We start from the raw sequence: 21,821 nt of genomic DNA, 5'->3' as shown, positions 1-21,821 counted from the left end.
AACCAAACATGGTGCAAATATACAAATACATCACTTTTATTTATCTGACATGACCTGGGATACTGCACCATACCAATAAGGTAGACCCTGTACCACATCATATCGATAACGTAAACAAAAAATCGTTCAACAAATCTGAGCTGTGTCCAGACTAAGGGTAGTAGAATGCATTCGCAGCTTTGGGAATCCAGAAGACAGCACTATTAATACATGTACATGTGTAGACATGTACATGTGTAGACATGTAGATATGTACATGTAGATATGTTGAGATAGGATCAGCAGTGGTTTTTTATTTAGCTCCGACCAGCTTCTTTAGTCCTTCTGTGCTCATAGACTTAGGTCTTTCGAGGGGCAGCCCGAGTGCCCTGTCCCATATAAGAGAGGAGAGAACTCCAAGTGCTCTCGACACGCCAAATAGAACTGTGTAGTAATTCATCTCAGTCATGCCGTAGTACTGAAATCAAATAACATATTAAAGAGCTCTTGCTACACTCGAGCATTTCAGGATAAGTACACATATATGAATATAGCAATGGTGATATAGCTGTATCACCATATACATATAGTGATATAGCAATATCACCATATACATATAGTCATATAGCAATATCACCATATACATAATATAGTCATATAGCAATATATACATATAGTGATATTGCTATATCACCATATACATATAGTCATATAGCAATATCACCATATACATATAGTGATATAGCAATATCACCATATACATATAGCGATATAGCAATATCACCATATACATATAGTGATATAGCAATATCACCATATACATATAGCGATATAGCAATATCACCATATACATATACATGGCCAGTGAGAAAATAGGATCTTTAGATGTAAGGAGTAAAAGGGTGATTAATAGCCACAGAATGTAACATGTGGTGAGAAACAGTGGGAATTGATGTCAAACTTCTTGCCTAAACCAGGTGATAAAAACCTGTGCTTACATAACGAAAACAAATATAGTTGCAACGTGTCAAATTTTATTTTATGAGTTTCATAGAGATAAAAAGAAAAGAAATTAGTGATAATCAACAATAATAGTAAACAGCTGGTAAAGTTCATAGTTATTTTCAAATTTTCAAAATTCATAGTAATTTATACACAAAATTACATCAGAAATCGTAGCAGTTGAAAACAAGAAAACCGTTTTTAGGTTCTCCTATAACTGATGGGAGAAAATTACTGCATGATGGCTTTTTATTAAAAATGTCGTAGAAAGTTGTGGTGAGAGAGGAATTAATATAATATTTTTAATGTGTCTGTATATAAAAAGTTGTGGTGAGAGAGGAATTAATATAATATTTTTAATGTGTCTGTATATAAAAAGTTTTATGGAGATGAAGTACAGTGTATATGACAAAAGCAACTATTAGCAAGGAGTTAGCAACTATTAGCAAGGAGTTAGCAACTATTAGTAAGGAGTTAGCAACTATTAGTAAGGAGTTAGCAACTATTAGCAAGGAGTTAGCAACTATTAGCAAGGAGTTAGCAACTATTAGCAAGGAGTTAGCAACTATTAGCAAGGAGTTAGCAACTATTAGCAAGGAGTTAGCAACTATTAGCAAGGAGTTAGCAACTATTAGCAAGGAGTTAGCAACTATTAGCAAGGAGTTAGCAACTATTAGCAAGGAGTTAGCAACTATTAGCAAGGAGTTAGCAACTATTAGCAAGGAGTTAGCAACTATTAGCAAGGAGTTAGCAACTATTAGCAAGGAGTTAGCAACTATTAGCAAGGAGTTAGCAACTATTAGCAAGGAGTTAGCAACTATTAGCAAGGAGTTAGCAACTATTAGCAAGGAGTTAGCAACTATTAGCAAGGAGTTAGCAACTATTAGCAAGGAGTTAGCAACTATTAGCAAGGAGTTAGCAACTATTAGCAAGGAGTTATCAACTATTAGCAAGGAGTTAGCAACTACTAGCAAGGAGTTAGCAACTATTAGCAAGGAGTTAGCAACTATTAGCAAGGAGTTAGCAACTATTAGCAAGGAGTTAGCAACTATTAGCAAGGAGTTAGCAACTATTAGCAAGGAGTTAGCAACTATTAGCAAGGAGTTAGCAACTATTAGCAAGGAGTTAGCAACTATTAGCAAGGAGTTAGCAACTATTAGCAAGGAGTTAGCAACTATTAGCAAGGAGTTAGCAACTATTAGCAAGGAGTTAGCAACTATTAGCAAGGAGTTAGCAACTATTAGCAAGGAGTTAGCAACTATTAGCAAGGAGTTAGCAACTATTAGCAAGGAGTTAGCAACTATTAGCAAGGAGTTAGCAACTATTAGCAAGGAGTTAGCAACTATTAGCAAGGAGTTAGCAACTATTAGCAAGGAGTTGGCAACTATTAGCAAGGAGTTAGCAACTATTAGCAAGGAGTTAGCAACTATTAGCAAGGAGTTAGCAACTATTAGCAAGGAGTTATCAACTCTTGGCAAGGAACTGCCACAATAGTGCCAGATGCATGATTAAATTTATAGCATAAGTTTGAGTTCAAGCAAATCATTAAACAAACTAAATTTAAATTTGTGGTTAGATAAAGTGAAACTGACAATTATTGTGGTTTGGTTAGATAAAGTGAAACTGACAATTACAGCAAAAATAATATTAACAATTCAGTTGATAAATCTCATGTTTGAAAACAACTAGAGTGCTCTGCATAACCAAACTTGCTCTCCGAATTTGTTACCAAGATATTGCCAAATGGAGCTTATTCATTATGATGCAGTATATTTCGACTTACTTAAAATTAAAGTTCTAAAAACTGAAGTTTTTTTTATAATTAAATCTAACACGCACGTACATACATAAAAACTGGTTCAAACTATATCGCCATATCTCGGCGTTGGTGCCACAAAACTTCGGTGATCATCGATGATAACAATGGTCAAACTATCACAAACCCATCCGCGTTTGCATCAGCAAATACTCCGTGACTTGGTGTTTTCATTTTTTTTCTCAAAGAAACCTCTTTGTTTTCGCGTGCTTGAATCAAATACTAGTCTCGCAACAATTATCATAAATAAAAGTAAATCACGCTATCCGGGACTGCGAATTACTATCACCGACATGGTTTGCATTAAAAGGCAGTCGTCGATGCTCGGTGAAATATTGAGAAAGTTTGATAGCTGCAAACTTTCCCGACGTATCCGCTTTGCTGCGTCAATGTCATCGGTTTACGGTTCACATAATCGATGATGAACGCCGAAAGGAAAACGCCGACATGCGGGGATATAGTGTGAACCAGATTCAAGTATTTGTGCCAAGAGAAACACGACAGTGCAAGAGATGAGCTACATTTACTTACCTGTAGGAGGACACCGCTATGGGCATCAACGTTAGGCCAAGGATTGGCAGCCTTTCCATGCTCGAGGAGCACAGGGGGCACAATATGATACAACTGTGCCACTAACTTGAACAAACTGTCCTCAGGCAGGTGCTTGAGCGCAAACTCTCGTTGCACCATGTATCTTGGATCAGTTTTACGTAGAACTGCGTGTCCATAGCCTGGGATCACCTGGATGTACAATTGAATAACATGTAATACAGAACACGACTTGCTCAATTATCGCTTCTGAATGCTTCCTATTTTTGTCGCACTCAGTCCTAAAATGACCGTTAATAGGGTAAGAATTTTTATTATGAGAATCTTGCGTTAAATTTGGTGAACTGTTCAAAGTTTTTTAAACATTCTCAAATATTAGTATGTCATAATACAACATCTCGTGTATCTAAAAATTTAAAAAATTGGTCTATTGGCATATATTAACGATTTTGTGGCATTTTGTCAAGATGCAAATGTATGCGACAAAAGGACAACATGATAGTCATCAGACATCATGCCATCATTGACAAAATATTTTCATTAATGACTTTTCTAAAGGTTTGCAAAAAATCAAATTTTACCAAACATCTGCTTTGCGATGTGTTTGGTAAAATCAAACTCGACAGCACAGCATGATGTGACACCCTATGTTTACAGACTTGCAGGAATATAGTACACTGTTTACTGACTTGCAGGAATATAGTACGCTGTTAACTGACTTGCAGGAATATAGTACACTGTTTACTGACTTGCAGGAATATAGTACACTGTTTACTGACTTGCAGAAATATAGTACACTGTTTTGATGTTTTGAATACTTCATCTCTCTTAGCTTGTCTCTTCTCCTCAGTCATATTGTAATAATAATAATTACAACACCACTGACTATTGTTTTAGGCTTATTCTTTCTGCTTTTTGTGAAGCTTTTGGTAACTTTCGCCTTTGTTCAATTTAGGTGGCATGTTTCTTAAAGGCCTATTTGAAATGGCATATGTTAGTTGCACCAATACCATATTATACCAGGTATCTTAGTGTAGTTATTAGTGTATTATACCTGGTGGCCCTCATAGCTAGTTGATGTTGATGTATAGTAATTAACACTGTATCCATTATTAAATTAAAAGAGAGTTAATTCAAATAAAATTGCATCAATATTCAGACGCTGCAGTCAATTAAGTCTATATTTAATGAATTATATTTAAAATTTATTTGTTTTACAAATTCCACAAGCTAAAAATTTGTAACTGGTTAAATTGTTGATAAAATTTGAAACACTTAACAAGTATTTTATAGAATATGAACAATAAATATTTGCTAACAGCAGTTATAATTTGAGCCTAGGCGATATTTCAATGTGATGCCATAATGTTTATATAAATTAAAAAGATAAGTAGTATTAATAATATTATTTCATATTTATAATTAATATAATAATTACTATTTAGATAGTAATTGTAAATGGTAATTTAAAATCAAATAAACAAGGAATGCGATGTAATACATTCTGTATTAAAAATATAAATCTTGATGTTTCAAAGATGCTATCCAATTTCAGTAACAATAAAAACATCATAATTTAAAAATGATATAATATTTATAATCATATTGTTGATAACGAAATTAATTAGTGTTTTTTAATGTTTGCTTAATCGTTATGTGCTATTTTACTATTTACTATCTATCGACGATCGTTATTTAGAAGAGAATAACAAGTGACAAGAATATTTCAAAAGCGCATTAACCCAACCAATAGTGTAAGACAAGCTCGTAGTTTACAGTATATTATATAAAATCATTATTTTACATAAAAATTTACTACCAAGTTAAGTATCTGTTTGCAACGCAACTCGCTAGCGGAAATGTAGTTATACGTACACATAAAGTAATGACTGTGTAGTTATACGTGTAGTTATACGTACACATAAAGTAATGACTGTGTAGTTATACGTGTAGTTATACGTACACATAAAGTAATGACTGTGACAATCATCCCTGCTCATACATACCCGGTGACCTTCATCAGTATTACTAAATTTAACAAGGCGTAAAGCTGGTCTATGTTATTGAAGCCAACATGAAACAATTTACAAAGATCCCTTCTATAATTACCTGTATATTCCAATTTCCAAATAAAGTATATAAGTATTTTTCTCATTGTTGAAGTTGGAGACAAGGATAAGGGATAAGTTTAAAAAAAATTACTAAAAGCGTCAAACTTTCTATTTTACTAAAGTTTGTCCTGATGGAGTAATGAGGCAATAATAATAATTTTTACAAGTGAGCCGATTACTATCACGGCAAATTTTAATTATCAGCGTGACGCTGTTTTGCAGGCGTTAATAACTGTAAAACTGATGCTTGGAGATTAAAATGTTGGCGATTTATATTTAAACTGCAACACAAGTTGTTCCGCTTTAATTTGAGAATATTTTAGAATTTATATTTCATCATTATACACTATACAGAGATCGACAACATTAAAACCTAATGATATTTAAAAATGCACTACCATCGTGACCTCAATGACCAACATAGAATCATTTCATTTTCAAGTTAATATTCCATATATTGTACAGTTTATGATAGAATAAAATGTGGAGATTATGAAAATAAAGTACTTTGTTGTAAAATTACATTTTACAGTATATTTCTGGTTGAATCTTAATAGGAGGTTCCACAAACTGGCTATTTTCATAATAAAAAATCTTACCCAGCTACGAGTTAGTAAAAAGTAATGATGTCATAAATGGGATGTGGATAACGTCCTGCTGTCATTAGTGAGCGGATTATATTTTAGTGAGATCATAAGTGAGCGAAGTATATTTTAGTGAGGTCATAAGTGGGATGAATATATTGTTGTGATGTCGTAAGAGGGAGCGTATACTGCTGCGAGGTCATAAGCGGTGGGAGTGTACTGTTGTGATGTCATAAGAGGGGGTAGTATATTGTTGTGATGTCATAAGTGGAAGGAGTAGATAGCTGTGATGTCATAAGTGGAAGGAGTAGATTGTTGTGATGTCATAAGCGGGGAGTATATTAGTGTGATGCCTTAAGTGGGTGAAGTATATCGTTATGATGTCATAAGTGGGTGAAGTATATTGTTCTGATGTCATAAGTGAGTGGGGTATACTGCAGTGATATCATAATTGGGAGAAGTATATCGTTGTGATGTCATAAGTGAGTGGGGTATACTGCAGTGATGTCTTAAGTGGGTGAAGTATATTGTTATGATGTCATAAGTGAGTGGGGTATAATGTAGTGATATCATAATTAGGAGAAGTATATCGTTGTGATGTCATAAGTGAGTCGGGTATACTGCAGTGATGTCTTAAGTGGGTGAAGTATATTGTTATGATGTCATAAGTGAGTGGGGTATACTGTAGTGATATCATAATTGGGAGAAGTATATCGTTGTGATGTCATAAGTGAGTGGGGTATACTGCAGTGATATCATAATTGGGAGAAGTATATCGTTGTGATGTCATAAGTGAGTGGGGTATACTGCAGTGATATCATAAGTGGAAGGAGTATATTGTTGGGATGAGCACAAAGAAAAGGCTTAGACAAATAAGGGAGGCAACTTACCCCTGTCTTAAGTGTTTCCCATACAAAGTCTTTTAGTTCTTGATCAGTAAATGTGGATTTCTCGCCATGGACTTTGTTTAACCAGATGAGTACTTCCTGATTGGCCAGCCCGTGCAGAGGCCCAGCCAATCCATTCATAGAAGCAGCGAAAGAAAGATATGGGTCACTGAGAGCTGAACCAACGAGATGGCATGTGTGGGCACTCACATTGCCTCCCTCATGGTCTCTACAAGCAACCAGCATCTCTATTAACTCTTTCGCTACTGTAAGCCGATGTATCGGCTTATCAATAGGGTTTTACATTTCTTTTCATGACGAAGCCCACACATTAGCTAGAACAATCAAATTTTGTCTCCAATGAAACGACCTTGTTGCCTATCACGTGCAACTAATGGAAAATCTTTTAGTTCAACAATTTCATTTTGAATTATTTTAAAAACGGGAAAACCAGATCGTTATCGTCATAGCAATAAAAAACACACAGCGTTCGTTCAACGCAAAGGAAGCGTTAGAAATTTTGTGAGAATAGAATTCACTAGACAATTTTTTAATTATCTTGTAGAGAATTTTGTTCTGAATAAGATGTATTTTACAGTAAAATGATATCTGTTTTGATTCTTGAGATATTGCCTAAATACTAGCGGTATGCCGGTTTTTCGACAATCCGTTTGAATTAAATTGGACAAAATAATCATTCGGTCAGAATTTAATGCAGTAGTGAAAGAGTTAGGTCTCTATCAACGCTATTCATATAATATACAATGTTTATTATAAATGTACATCGCGACTCTATCCATATAATAGGTTGATGTAAAATAGATTGTAAAATATTCATTTATGCACTTATTTATGTATTTATTGGTTAGTCAATGAGTAGTGGGAATAATGTCATAACACATATTATATATATATATATACTGTATAGGTATACTGATGAAGATGGTTGCAGTTTACTAGAAGCAGAGTGGTCAATATTAAAATAGAGCATTTATATAAATGTATTAAGAACTGTAAACTTTAAAAACTATTTACTACTTAGTTTCATGGTTGTTACTATTCATCAGGTAATACTAAAATGTTACCATTTCAGTCATACATACAGTGAAACCTCGGTTCTCGAATGCTTCGGTTCTCGACCAACTCGGTTTTAGACCAAAAAACTTGAAATTTGTTCGTCTCGGATCTTGAACATAATTTTGGTTCCCAACCAAACCAGAGCATGCACATTGGAATTAAATGTTCGGAATAACTCCGGAAACAGCATGGAAACATTCGTTAACAAAGGGAGAAGTAAAGTCATGCTTTATAAATTCTTTACAAAAAGAAAGGAACCATCTGGGACGACGTCTCCTCTATCGAACAGATTTGCTAGGAAACAACTCCTCTAGTCGAGTTACCCTAAATTGTTTTGGAGAAAAATTCTCCTTCAATGATGTGAAGCCATTGTGCCATTGCTGTTTATATTTTCTTTTTCACACAATTTTTTATGTTGCTGATCTGTTGTATTTTTTGCTGTTTCATTATCTATTTCTGCAATTTTTGATATTGTATCTTAACCTTTAATGTTTTCGATGATTTAAGAGCAAAACATACAAAATGTTTACTTGTTGTTTTCTTTTTTCATCATTATAGATGAAGATCTTTTATTAAAGTTAAACCCAATCTATATCTACCTGTTTTTATTTATAGTATGCCGTATACAGTACAGTTTGTGGTGTAAAATGTTAAAAAAATGCTTTATTGAAAAAAAATGTTTTCTCGACTTGGAACGGATTAAAATTTCACACATTAATTCTTAGGGGAAAACTTGTTTCGGATCTCGAACAACTTGGTTTTCGAACAACCTTCTGGAACAGATTATGTTAGAGAACCGAGCTTCCACTGTATATATACACACCCATAATTTTGTCATAACATACATTATACATATCTACACATATGTATATACAGTGAAACTTGAATAACTCAAACTTCACAGGACCGAGCGAAAGTGTTCAAGCTATCAGAGCGTTCAAGTTATCAGAGCACTGTCACAAGTGCATGTATTTATTAGTAGATACATGTACATATACAAACTATATATAAATCAAAAGCATAGATTGCTTGTTGCAAGTAAAAGGGCCTCTCATGTAAAGTTTTAAAAATTTTATCAGAAAGTATAGATATTTTTCAATCGCTTGAGATTTTCATGTTTTAAGTGATTTGACTGCCAGGACATACAGGAGTAAAAATGGGCAAAACTTGATCGCGGTTAAAGCACTCAGAAATAAAAAAGACCTTTTTTCTCTCGAACATTTTAACCATTTTGGCCAATCAATTTTGCCGATTTTACTTTGTTTATCCGAAGGTTACTTCGCTTTTCTTTGCTTTCGAAGGGGCATTGCAACGCGGATGTTTGCTAAAATTTGCTATTTTGCAAACCTTTAGAAAAGTTGCTAAAGAAAGTATTTTGCTGATGATGGTAATAACGACGCCTAAAAACTACTAAAAGTCGTGCTTATCTCTATGGCTTGGAATAAAGCGATTTTCTAAAGTGATAACAACCGTCTCGGTAACTGTTGGGCAAAAAACTGTTCGAATCAATGATGTTGAGGTCGAGTTATTTAAAGCAATTCATCATGGGAACAGACCAAACAAATCCATTTGAGTAAACCATGTGTTCGAGCTATCCGAGTTTGACTGTATATAAACATGTATATATATACATACATGTATATATACATTTGCAAGCAATTCAATTGCTTGCAATTGCTGCTTTGCATTAAATAACTCGACCGCAACATCATTGATTCGAACAGTTTTTTGCCTAACGGCTACCGAGACGGTTGTTATCGCTTTAGAATATCACTTTATTCCAAGCCATAGAGATAAACACGACTTTTAGTAGTTTTTAGGCGTCGTTATTACCATCATCAGCAAAATACTTTCTTTAACAACTTTTCTAAAGGTTTGCAAGAATCAAATTTTTCCAAACATCCGAGTCGCGATGCCCCTAGTCCTAGTCATATTCACCTAGTGTATATATATATATGCTGTGCCACTAACTTTATATATAGCTAGCTGTACTACCCGGCGTTGCCCGAGTAATAAAAAAATATTTGGACAGCAAATTGATTTTTATTTAACATATAACAACATTTGTCATTCTAACTTTCAAACAACATATCATGAGAGAAGTGTTTTGTGTAGTTGAAATAAATTAAGGGAGAAAATAAAAACAACTAAAGGTTTTCAAACTTTGCCAAACAACTATAATTTTCAAACTTCATACCATGAGGAAAAAGTTTTGTGCAGGACAACTAAATTAAAGCAACTGTAAAAGTTTTCAAACAACTGTAAATTTAAAATTTCATAACTTGAAAGAAGTGTTTCGTTGAAATAAATTAGAAGGACAAATAAAAATGTAAAGGTGTTTAAATGTAAATGTGAAATCATTAGCAAGTAATGACTAAATATAGTCTATTTTGCTACGATTACAATCCAAAATTATTTGGTATACAATTGTTCGATTTCAGTTCGTTTCAGTGTTGGCATGCAAAAATTGACATGTAGGCTAATATCGTAGGCTATAGGTACTAATCATCATCATCATTAAAAATAGTACCAAAATACTATGTTAACCTTAGAACTATAGGTACCTACAAAAACTTTAGTGAATTTTGTGGTTATGGTCTGCGTGCCCAAGATAATATAACATTACAATGTACTACGTTGAGAGTTTTTACCTTCAAGACAGACGTGTAACATAAATGCTGAATCTAACTTAAATGAATTTAGTTTACTAAACACATACTTTAAGATATTTAAGTTTACTAAACACACTTGAAGGAAGTTTTAGTATGTATTTTAGTAAACCTTAAACTTTTAACATTAGTTATATCATTGCGAAACGTTTTTATTTTAACAGATACCGGATATACCGTATAACGGATACCTGGCCATGGCAAGTTCAGCGACGCTATTTCAATAACGCATATAATCAGTACACAAATCGCCAATTTTTTAGCTCGAGATAAATTATTGTCGATATCGTGGGCTGAATAAATTAGCCCTAACGAAAAAAGGCAAATAAGCATCGCGTTGCATATACTTAGGTCGCAAAATATTTCTGAACAGAAGCATCGTAACTCGTGGACACAAGGCTAAAATAATTAGCACGCGCATGGGGTATGCTGTATATGATAACACAATTGATAACTATGTTGTTCTGGCTCAGTGGTAGAGGGTCCATCCGGATAAGAACCTTGTCAATGTGTTTGTTATGAGTTCAAATCCATCATAAAACAGAGTTTTAATATCAAGATATCAAGATCGATAGCTAGAGGGATCACAGCAACAGTTTCACCATATGAAACAGATCGATAGCTAGAGGGATCACAGCAACAGTTTCACCATATGAAACAGATCGATAGCTAGAGGGATCACAGCAACAGTTTCACCATATGAAACAGATCGATAGCTAGAGGGATCACAGCAACAGTTTCACCATATGAAACAGATCGATAGCTAGAGGGATCACAGCAACAGTTTCACCATATGAAACAGATCGATAGCTAGAGGGATCACAGCAACAGTTTCACCATATGAAACAGATCGATAGCTAGAGGGATCACAGCAACAGTTTCACCATATGAAACAGATCGATAGCTAGAGGGATCACAGCAACAGTTTCACCATATGAAACAGATCGATAGCTAGAGGGATCACAGCAACAGTTTCACCATATGAAACAGATCGATAGCTAGAGGGATCACAGCAACAGTTTCACCATATGAAACAGATCGATAGCTAGAGGGATCACAGCAACAGTTTCACCATATGAAACAGATCGATAGCTAGAGGGATCACAGCAACAGTTTCACCATATGAAACAGATCGATAGCTAGAGGGATCACAGCAACAGTTTCACCATATGAAACAGATTGCAGAGAAGATGACATTTTTTGCAGAGGTTTGAATGTCTTTATCAAGTATTAGACGATTATAAAAATAACACTATGTTTTAGTTGCTGTGTTAACAGGTCAACATTGCCATAGCAATCGACTGTGGAGCTCACATATTTAATGTACGCCCAAAAAATTAAATCCTTAAACAACCGAAAAAGTTTTGCTGAATTTTTGATTTACAATGTTAATAAACCACCGTAACAGTGTCAAAAAGCTCATAAGACAGCAGAGAACGACTGAATTACTATACAATAAATTTGAAGTACTGCAAATTCATTGTATAGATTCCAGTTCAGCATGCCATAGAACTGGAATCTAGGCAAGGGTTTTTACGATGTTACAAGCAGCAATGCACTTGATCGAGTGACTTACGTGTGGATGGTGAGGTAGAGACGCATGAGCTCTGTGAACTCTCTGTTATCATAGCCCAACATTTTCACAAAGTTGGCCGACCAGTCAAGGTTACCCTCTATGGCAGCAACTTTACCATCACGATAAAGGTTTCTGTATATAATGGCAGCAATGGTTGGCAGCTTGGCTATTAGATTCATGCTGTCCTCATATGCATACTGCAAACAAGTTACCGTAAAACCTTTATTTGAATGCAATGGTGCTCTAACTTTCAACCCTTCCCTTAAAGTGGCGCTTTATTAGAGGTGATGTTTAAATAAAGGGTGGCATTGTATTTTTCAAACAACCCTTCAGAATATTGAGAAGATAAATTTATTCATTCCAAGGGCGAATTGAGTGTCACCTATATTTTGCACTCTTCTTCGGGCAGTGCAACACAAAGTCTTCTGTATGCAAAAAATTCACTAACATACCTCCGACTTATCAAAGATCTCTAAATAAATATGCATGGAGAAGCTAATAGATGTCTCTACCAGTTGATATCTAATGCCTGCAATTAACCTAGGATTATCTTATAGCCTGCGTCGCAATTTGTTGGCGCTTTCAAGTTTTTTATTTGTTTTCAAATTTGAATACATATTTTCATTTTATAACCATATTTAACCAGGTTCCATAAAAGGTCATTGCACTTATTGATATGTTTGCTACAGTTTGCAGCCAAAACTCGCTTTTTATGTGCAATAGAAGAGAGTTACGGGCGTCAATCCCTTGTAAGCTGAGCTCAGATTACCGCAGTGACGATATCAAATAATACGCCAAAAATCTGCAAACTTATATAAATCATGTATTTAAATTTGTATTAATAAGTTACACAATACTAATCTATCAAATTGTACAAAAAAAAATATATATATATATTCAAGAACAAGTGACATTAACAAACCATATTTATAATATATTCAGAAACAAAACATTTTAAGACAAAAGTATTAGCATCGTTTGCTCGGCCAGTTGTGTTCTGGCTGTTGCCTATGTTTTAAACCATTTCAAAATGTTTTGGCTGTTCAATACCCTCCACAATGTCTTCTGACCTCAACTTCTCTTCTGTACAGCTGAGCTAGTCAATATTAGCGTTCAAACGTTTGTTAGCAAGACAAAACTTTTACGCGATGCACTTTAGAATACATGTATACACTTCTGGCGCAAATAAAGAGAAACCGCGTGTAATCAAAATAGCCTTAAAAATTTCCCCTCAAAATACGTAGTAGCACAAATTCAGTCGTAAAAGTGGATGAGTTTTTCACATAAATTGAAGTATCAAGACCGCGTTCAATAAGGAACTACTACTAGCCTGATACTGTTACTAACCATTTCTATGGTGTTGCAATCAATGTTTTAACGATAAAACCATAAAGACTTGAAGCTGGAAAATGGACTTCAATACGAACAGAAACAACGAGCGTATTATTTGTTATTAATGTGATCGAATTATTATTAGCACGGTTTTGTGGACACCACTTTACTGATCACTTGCTATTTTGGGTTCGTGAAGATTAAGAATGTCAAATAGTGGCGGTCAAAAAGAAGTGGTGTTGAAAAAGAAGTGGTGTTCAATTAAAGGGTGGCACTCTATTTTTCAACCCTTCTCCCATTGTGGCGCTCAAATAAAGGTGGCATTCAAATAAATCTGACATTTAAATACAGATTTTACGGTATTACGCGGTTTTATGATGTGCCCGTTGTTGTAAGTCTATTGTTACGTGTCTGTTGTTACGAGTCTGGTGTTACGTGTTTGTTGTTACGTGCCCGTTGTTACGTGTCTGTTATTGTGAGTTTGTTGTTACGAGTCTGTTGTTACGAGTCTGTTGTTACGGGTCTGTTGTTACGAGTCTGTTGTTATGTGTCTGTTGTTACGTGTCTGTTGTTACGTGTCTGTTGTTACGTATCTGTTGTTACGAGTCTGGTGTTACGTGTCTGTTGTTACGGGTCTGTTGTTACGAGTCTGTTGTTACGAGTCTGTTGTTACGAGTCTGTTGTTACGTGTCTGTTGTTACGAGTTTGTTGTTAGGTGTCTGTCGTTACGTGTCTGTTGTTACGTGTCTGTTGTTACGTGTCTGTTGTTACGTGTCTGTTGTTACGTGTCTGTTGTTACGTATCTGTTGTTACGAGTCTGGTGTTACGTGTCTGTTGTTACGGGTCTGTTGTTACGAGTCTGTTGTTACGAGTCTGTTGTTACAAGTCTGTTGTTACGTGTCTGTTGTTACGAGTTTGTTGTTAGGTGTCTGTCGTTACGTGTCTGTCGTTACGTGTCTGTTGTTACGTGTTTGGTGTTACGTGTTTATAATTAGTTATTACAAGGTTGTTATGACATGCTAGTTTCTGCAAATTCTTGAAAGGACATCTCCGTAATTAATTTTATACCAAATTTGCCGAAACGTCTGACAGTTTATCCATCTGACAGTCTATCCATCTGACAGTGTATTCATCTGACACAACCTATCCAGTTGACACAGTCTATCCATCTGACTCAGTCTAATCATCGGACACAGGCTATTCCCAGCAAAATGTGTTTGAGTTTTACTAATCAATGACGGCGAATACAACATAAGAGGCATACAATTCAAACAATAATCAAACAGAGGTTCAGATGTACAAACCTGCCAATATTCAGTCTTTTTGACACCATCTGCATAAGCCTTGCTGAAGAGACTCTCACTGCTGAGGAGGTTGACAGCGGCACTGAGCTGTGCCATAGGATGCACTGTGTGAGGAAGGTTGTTGAGCATTGTTACCACATGGCTAGGAACTCCTGCACGTTTAGCCCATTCCTGTCAATACATTTGACAAACACTGCATGCAAATGGAGTAACAGTGTATAGTATACAGATAGTGTATTAGTGTATAATATACATATAGTGTATCAGTGAATAGTATTACAGATAGTGTATCAGTGAATAGTATACAAATAGTGTAGCAGAGTATGTATACATATAGTGTATCAGTGAATAGTATTACAGATAGTGTAGCAGAGTATGTATACATATAGTGTAGCAGTACATAGTGTAACAGTATATATTATACAGATAGTGTAGCAGGGTATTGATGATAATAGACATCTGATGATGATAGACATCTGATGATATTGGACACCTGATGATATTGGACACCTGATGATATTGGACACCTGATGATACTGGTCCCTAGGTACTAGAAACATGCCGGGTGATGCTATGTACTTACAAGTGAGACAGAGGCGACCTGAGCTTCTGTCGGAATATCGCCAGTACAGAGCAACCAAAAAAGGCCCTCAGGTAATGGTTCCGCACCGCCGACAGCCTTAGGTAGCAGCTCTTGGCATTCTGGGATACTGTAACCACGAAACCGGATGCCCTCTTCTGCATCTAGCACGCTGGTCTCTGTCACAAGCCCTTTCATCCCTCTCATGCCACCATACATCTATCAGCATGTACAACAGGCCTAAATATCTACCGGGCAGATACTGACCAAGATAACACTGAACTGTATGTATATCCTGGCATCATTTTTCAGAAATGATATTAAATTTTTAAGGACATCCTGCATTAATTTTGTTATCTCTGTACATAGTCTCATATAAAATTGCTAGTACTTGGACCTGTACTGCATATTAATGGAGGCTATGTTTAGGGTGCCTCGGTCTAATATTATTATCAATTCTACCAAACTTTGTTCTGGGAATAAATGACTTGGAAAATAGAATAGCTTGTGATACGTAAGAAAGAGCAAGGCGAATCCAGCCACCATATAAATTGTCACAATGGCAGTCATTTATTACGGACAGCGGCAACCAGAAGTGTTAATACAAATGTTTAAGACAATGGCCAACAGAGAGTCATAGTATTCTAAATTTTACTCGTAATTGGGACCGATCAGAGTGACTGTGAACTGGGAGTAAGCATAGTGTTAGAAACAGTGCATTCATCAGCATTTATCTGTTATAATGATATTACAATTGGAAGGAGGTAGCCTTGAGAGTGCATATTTAGGTGAAAAGGCATGGTGACACGCAAGAAGATGAAAAATATACTTCGGTTAGAGAATAAAGGGACAAGAATGAGATGGGTGGAGTTGAAGCTTTAGCCCTAATCACTGACAGAGGTTTTGCACCATGGAATGTAGGAATGGATATTTCTAAGGGACACGTGACTACTATGACTGCTGTTTCACTAGGTAACACAACATTTTCTGCTAAATAGACCGAAACATTTGGGCTTGGTTGAGGTATGACTATAAACATAGTGCACAACAACTGGCACACAGCATTTAGCATCCAGCTAGGCATGGTAGATGCATAACTCATTCCTCAGCCTAGTAAACACTGTTCAAACTACATAACAATCAACTTTCTGTCATACTTGTAATATCTATATGAATATTAATTTGTCACACACACTTCTTTCTTAACAGAATTTTAAACTGTAACTGTAGTGTCGGTAGATTGTGAAATACAGAAAAATCTAAATACTTAAAAATGGCTAGTATAAAGATATTCTAATGTTTGAAATGTTTAACATACAATTTAATTGAGTAAAAATGATGTGACTCAGTCTGGTGAAGTCATGGTTCACCTTAGTCAAGCGAAGAGGCAAGGTTTGACCATGGCAAGCCTTCCAGCTTATGCTGTACAACAGGTAGTAGGTAAAAAATCATATTCACAACATGATAGTTTCTCAGTGGTATTGTGATCGAACAACATCTGATATGAACTGGCCTCTTTAGCAAAGATGCAGTGAATAGACTGGCTTATGTCCACAGCCTCATGTTCTACATTATGACACAAAGAACCACCACTGCCCACTTAGTTAATGCACTTGGCATAAACGGTTAGTAAGAGTTATCAGCACTCGTGTAAAGAAACCCTCAATCGCTAAACAGACAGTTCATCTGCAGCATTACTATAGAATGAACATTAAACGTAGGAAATAATTCTCATAGTTTTATATTATCCGACAGTTAACTTGCAGAACTGACATATTAACCTACAGTAGATACTCCTATAACGTATACCTCCTATAACGTATACCTCCTATAACGTATACCTCCTATAACGTATACCTTCTATAACGTAAATTCCAAATAATATAAAACATTTATGCAAAGTTTTTGCTTCGTACTACGTAAAACATTCCATATAACACAAAGTGTCAAGTAGGGGCAACTTCTAAAATTTGATTTGAATGGTAACATCTCGTCGCACTTGTGAGAAAAAAAACGATATATGTATAGTGTTGTATCCATTATACATACAACTTCCATGATATTTCAGTTCGCCATGATAGATCATCAGATAGGTCGACACAACAGAGAATAGGTAGCTATGCAATTGTTAATAAATACTTAGAGGCTATTGATTGATGCAGGTTTTACAGCATCGATTCACCAATCTGAATGTCACGAGTTGGAGTATCGCCGAAAGTTATCTTTTATCCTAACCTTGACCCCTGGATACAGAAACACCCCGAACAAGTAGACACTGCTCTTTTTATAGTAAAAACACATTTTTGTTTTGCTTTATTGTAGACATAAGTCAGGTTTTTCCTTTTCGTATGGCCAAAGAAGTGAGTTTGGACAACCTCGGAACGGATTAGGCAATTTAATGTATTTCACTGTTCGCATAACATAAAATCCCTATAGCGCAACCGTTCCTGGAACGGATTATTTACGTTGTAGGTGTGTCTCCTGAATTCATAAATATAACTAGGTCAAGTATTCCCCATCGGTTATTGACAGTAGCTTAAAAATCCTAATAATTACCAAATAACTTTACACATATCTCAGACATCGAAATGAGTTTATACAAAGCACGAGTGAAATAAATCTTGACAATGTTATCATAAATTGAACGCGATAAACGGAGTGATACATGGGATGCAGCGAGAGCTATTATGACTATCTTTCAAGATTAGCAGCTCATAGCTTATAGAACATGCAGTTCAGTGAATGTTCAGGGTCAATATACAGGGTCAATATTCAGGGTCAATATACAGACCATGTTGACTGTAATTTCTCCAACTTTGGTGTCTCCATACTCCTTCCTGAACTCTGCCACATCCTTCTGCGCTACCGGTATTTTCTCAGCAAGAACCTTCTTCAAGTCCTGAATATTTGTATGAATATTAAGTTATGCAGCATTTCTTAGTATTGAAGGGAGCTAACCGATATAACAGAAGGGAGCTAACCGATATAACAATGGATCTAACCATTATAACAGAAGGGAGCTAACCAATATAACATAATGGATTTAACCATTATAACAGGAGGGAGCTAACCGATATAACATAATGGATTTAACCATTATAACAGAAGGGAGCTAACCAATATAACATAATGGATTTAACCATTATAACAGAAGGGAGCTAACCAATATAACATAATGGATTTAACCATTATAACAGAAGGGAGCTAACCGATATAACCGATGTAACAGACAATTTAAAAAAATTAGATATGGTAACTTCTTGTATTTGGAGTTATGTCAAAACTAAATTTAGATTTGGCTAATTTGCTCGATGGTCCGTCGCGATGATGTTAACTATGCATTTTGATGTTGCCTATGCATGAGTTCCCAAGTATGATGTTGCCTATGCATGAGTTCATACAAGTATAGAATAAGAAAATGATTAGCTTTCTCTGTGACCTCTCAGCTAAAATGAGAAATTATACGCATTTGCTCTTTATAATATTCAAGAAAGTTGAAAAACAAACAGAAAAATTGAAAAGTATTGGCATTGCTAACTTTAGAATTATTGCAGCAGTAATATAAAATAGCTCATAATGGTAGTCAGTGGGAGACATGAAAATTCCATAACAGTGCTTACCTATAAAAGTGAGGTGAGATAATAAAGCACTCATAATTTGGAAAATAGAATTATCTTCTTGTCTGATATCAAGTTTTTCAAACAAGACTTGAGTAATATTTCGCTAAAGCACATCAGTTACTTTTGTTAGTGTAATTCATAGCCATCTATACAACAATAACAAAACTGTCTGCAGGCCGGTTGAATACTTTAAATATTTACACCATAACGCTGAACTAGCGCTCATGGGTTTTGAACTTTGACCTGTGATTAGCATACTTACTGGAGACGATGAGCTGTTTCTGATAGCGACAGAGGACAATGTGGATGCAGGTAGCAACTTCTACAACGAAATTTAAGTATTTGAAAATATTTCCATAAACAAAACTATTTTCTTTAGGAATAAGAATTATGGTTGGCATTCAACGAGCCCTTTATTTAAAGCTTTTTTTGCAGTTAAAAATTTTATATGTTCTATATATTGATGTTATAGAACTCTGATCATATAATCTTGCTCAAAACTGTCACACCGAAGAAACGGTATAGGCAGTAATTAAAATGCTTCATTAAAGATAGCTGTCTATGGGTCTTGAATCAGTTACGTAGCCCAACACTTCATCACTTGCACCACTCTACCACACTGCCAGGTAGAAGACTAATCTTTTATATGGAAAAAGTTATAAGAGTTCTACTCCCTATAGTTTATTTAATATGCAAAAACAGCTCCACTTCAAGAAAAGCCAAGTTCAATTGGCAATCAGAACTTACAATTTTTGTATAACTGATGTTTGACCGATCTGATCAGAGACTCTAGAACCCATCTTTGCATGCAATAAGCACTACTGTACTCAATGAACGAGTTCATGGATTTTTTGATACAATTTGTGCTGAAAATGACAGAAATCCCGAGCATAACCAGACTTAATGCTAGCAGTTATAAAGGTCAAATTAGAATTGCTGAATTTAATATTGATGACATTTAATCATAATAATATGTAATAATACTCAGTGTTTATATTGAAACATTTTGAACGTTGCAAACCAGCAAGGAGTGCTTGAGATTTGTAGTGAACTAAATGAAGTAAACTGTTAGCCTAATTAAAGATATCGTTGATATCAAAGCACCGGTGAGTTTTCATAGAAATGTCAAGGACAAGTATGAATAATGAGGCGCCTACTAAGCTACTCAGATGACTCCCACTTTATGGTAATGTTCTACATATACACACAGAAAGAATAAAGTTATTAGTTATAATCATCTCCTACTGAAAAAGTTTGCTTTCTTCATATTCTATAGGATCTCTACTTGTTTTTGTTTTATGTTGAACTACAACTGTTGTAATATTCCTTGCTACTATGTTTATAGTCACGTGGGCAGCCTATGTTTAAGCCCCAGTCCGTTTTACCATCAAGCGCGCTCATTTTCTTTGCCTTCATCAGTTTATGTTGTATACTTGTTAAGGAATAAACGTTGTTCATACTCATCTGTATAGCACCACCAAGATCTTACAACAGCTACTAGAAATTTCAAGTACTACAAGCCAAATAAAATATGTGAACCTATGTAACTGTCTGGTTTTGAGTACCGAGTCAGCCGCCAAGGATATATTCTGATATATTACAATAAAGTAGATCATTTTCATCTCAGCCACTTGTTTGTGTTAGACTCATAATCTACTATCAACAGGGACTATCTTAGTTGGCATGTCTCATTGCTGTGACTCTATCATGGGTAATGCTGATACAACAGTTCGCTACAACATGTGATCACTTGAGTTTGTAACACCAGGTTTTGCATTTGTTGTCCTGATGTACTCATTCAGGTCTATATGAAAGCTAACGCACAGGTATGCCTATGGTCTGTTAATGGCTATGGTCACTTTAATCTTATCACTAACTACTTATCTCATTTTCCTGAGTTTCACAGACATAACCAGTATACCACCGACCACAATCTCTTGAGTTTGTTTTTTTCAGCTCTTACATGCACCTAGCATTAATTTATAGCAGGCTGCAGTCACTTGAGCCTGTATTATAAATTCCTGCACTAGACGTGCTTATATACTCTTTTCTGTTATGACTTATGATCCCTCGAGTTTATACCATTGGCTCATAGGTTTGTGTATGCCTGCTCGTAGCGCAATACCGCCTGTAATCATTTACATGCATGTAATTTTTGGCCTTGACACATCCGTACATAGCTGTTATTTTAGCTATCAACCTTACAACCACATTTTGTAAACTTTGAATTTTCAGTCACTCATAAATTTTACACGCTTACATAAGTTGAATCAAGGAATATTTAGGCGATTGCGAAAATGTTCTCTACGGTTTGCTCTCTAAACTTGCCGAGAAAAACACACACATGTCACAGTAGCTAAATTCGAAAAGCGTGTTTGTAAAACTAATTTGTATTATTTAAAAAAGTATACATGTATATACCTTTTTCAAAATAGTAAACAGGACCTTAGGCAACACTTGACAATCGTTTATCTAATAACTTAAATAATTCGAGCGTTCTTTAATATTCTTTACCAGTTGTACCTTTGCTAATTGTGGTAGTGCGGGTCTGTAGAATCTTGAAAGAACACCCATATTTAATAATATTGGAGGATTTATGACTAGTTCGCGATGTTATTACGGTAAGTGAAATGTTGGAGAACAGTCGCGAACACTTCTAACTTTGACCAGTTAACCGGCTTCAGATAAAGCTCAACGGCGGTCAATAGGCTGACCGAAGTTGAGGTTGACGACGT

The 21,821-nt window shown here is 35.4% G+C and overlaps 1 protein-coding gene across 1 annotated transcript; it reads right to left on the bottom strand.

Annotated features, from left to right (window-relative positions):
* Positions 1-18: 18 nt before the first annotated feature.
* On the bottom strand, positions 19-21,788 carry LOC137388762 (probable citrate synthase 2, mitochondrial). The gene is made up of 9 exons (XM_068075211.1): positions 21,610-21,788; positions 19,349-19,408; positions 18,258-18,365; positions 15,470-15,685; positions 14,887-15,057; positions 12,251-12,447; positions 6,932-7,157; positions 3,329-3,538; positions 19-457 (listed from the first exon to the last, which is right to left on the bottom strand). Exons 1-9 carry the CDS (start codon positions 21,658-21,660, stop codon positions 293-295), a joined length of 1,404 nt encoding a protein of 467 aa, XP_067931312.1. The 5' UTR covers positions 21,661-21,788; the 3' UTR covers positions 19-292.
* Positions 21,789-21,821: the final 33 nt, after the last annotated feature.

The sequence above is a fragment of the Watersipora subatra genome, chromosome 2, assembly GCF_963576615.1.
Source record: "Watersipora subatra chromosome 2, tzWatSuba1.1, whole genome shotgun sequence".
Taxonomy (NCBI): domain Eukaryota; kingdom Metazoa; phylum Bryozoa; class Gymnolaemata; order Cheilostomatida; family Watersiporidae; genus Watersipora; species Watersipora subatra.
The sequence above is the reverse complement of the archived record's forward strand: the minus strand, read 5'-3'. Positions and strand labels throughout refer to the sequence as shown.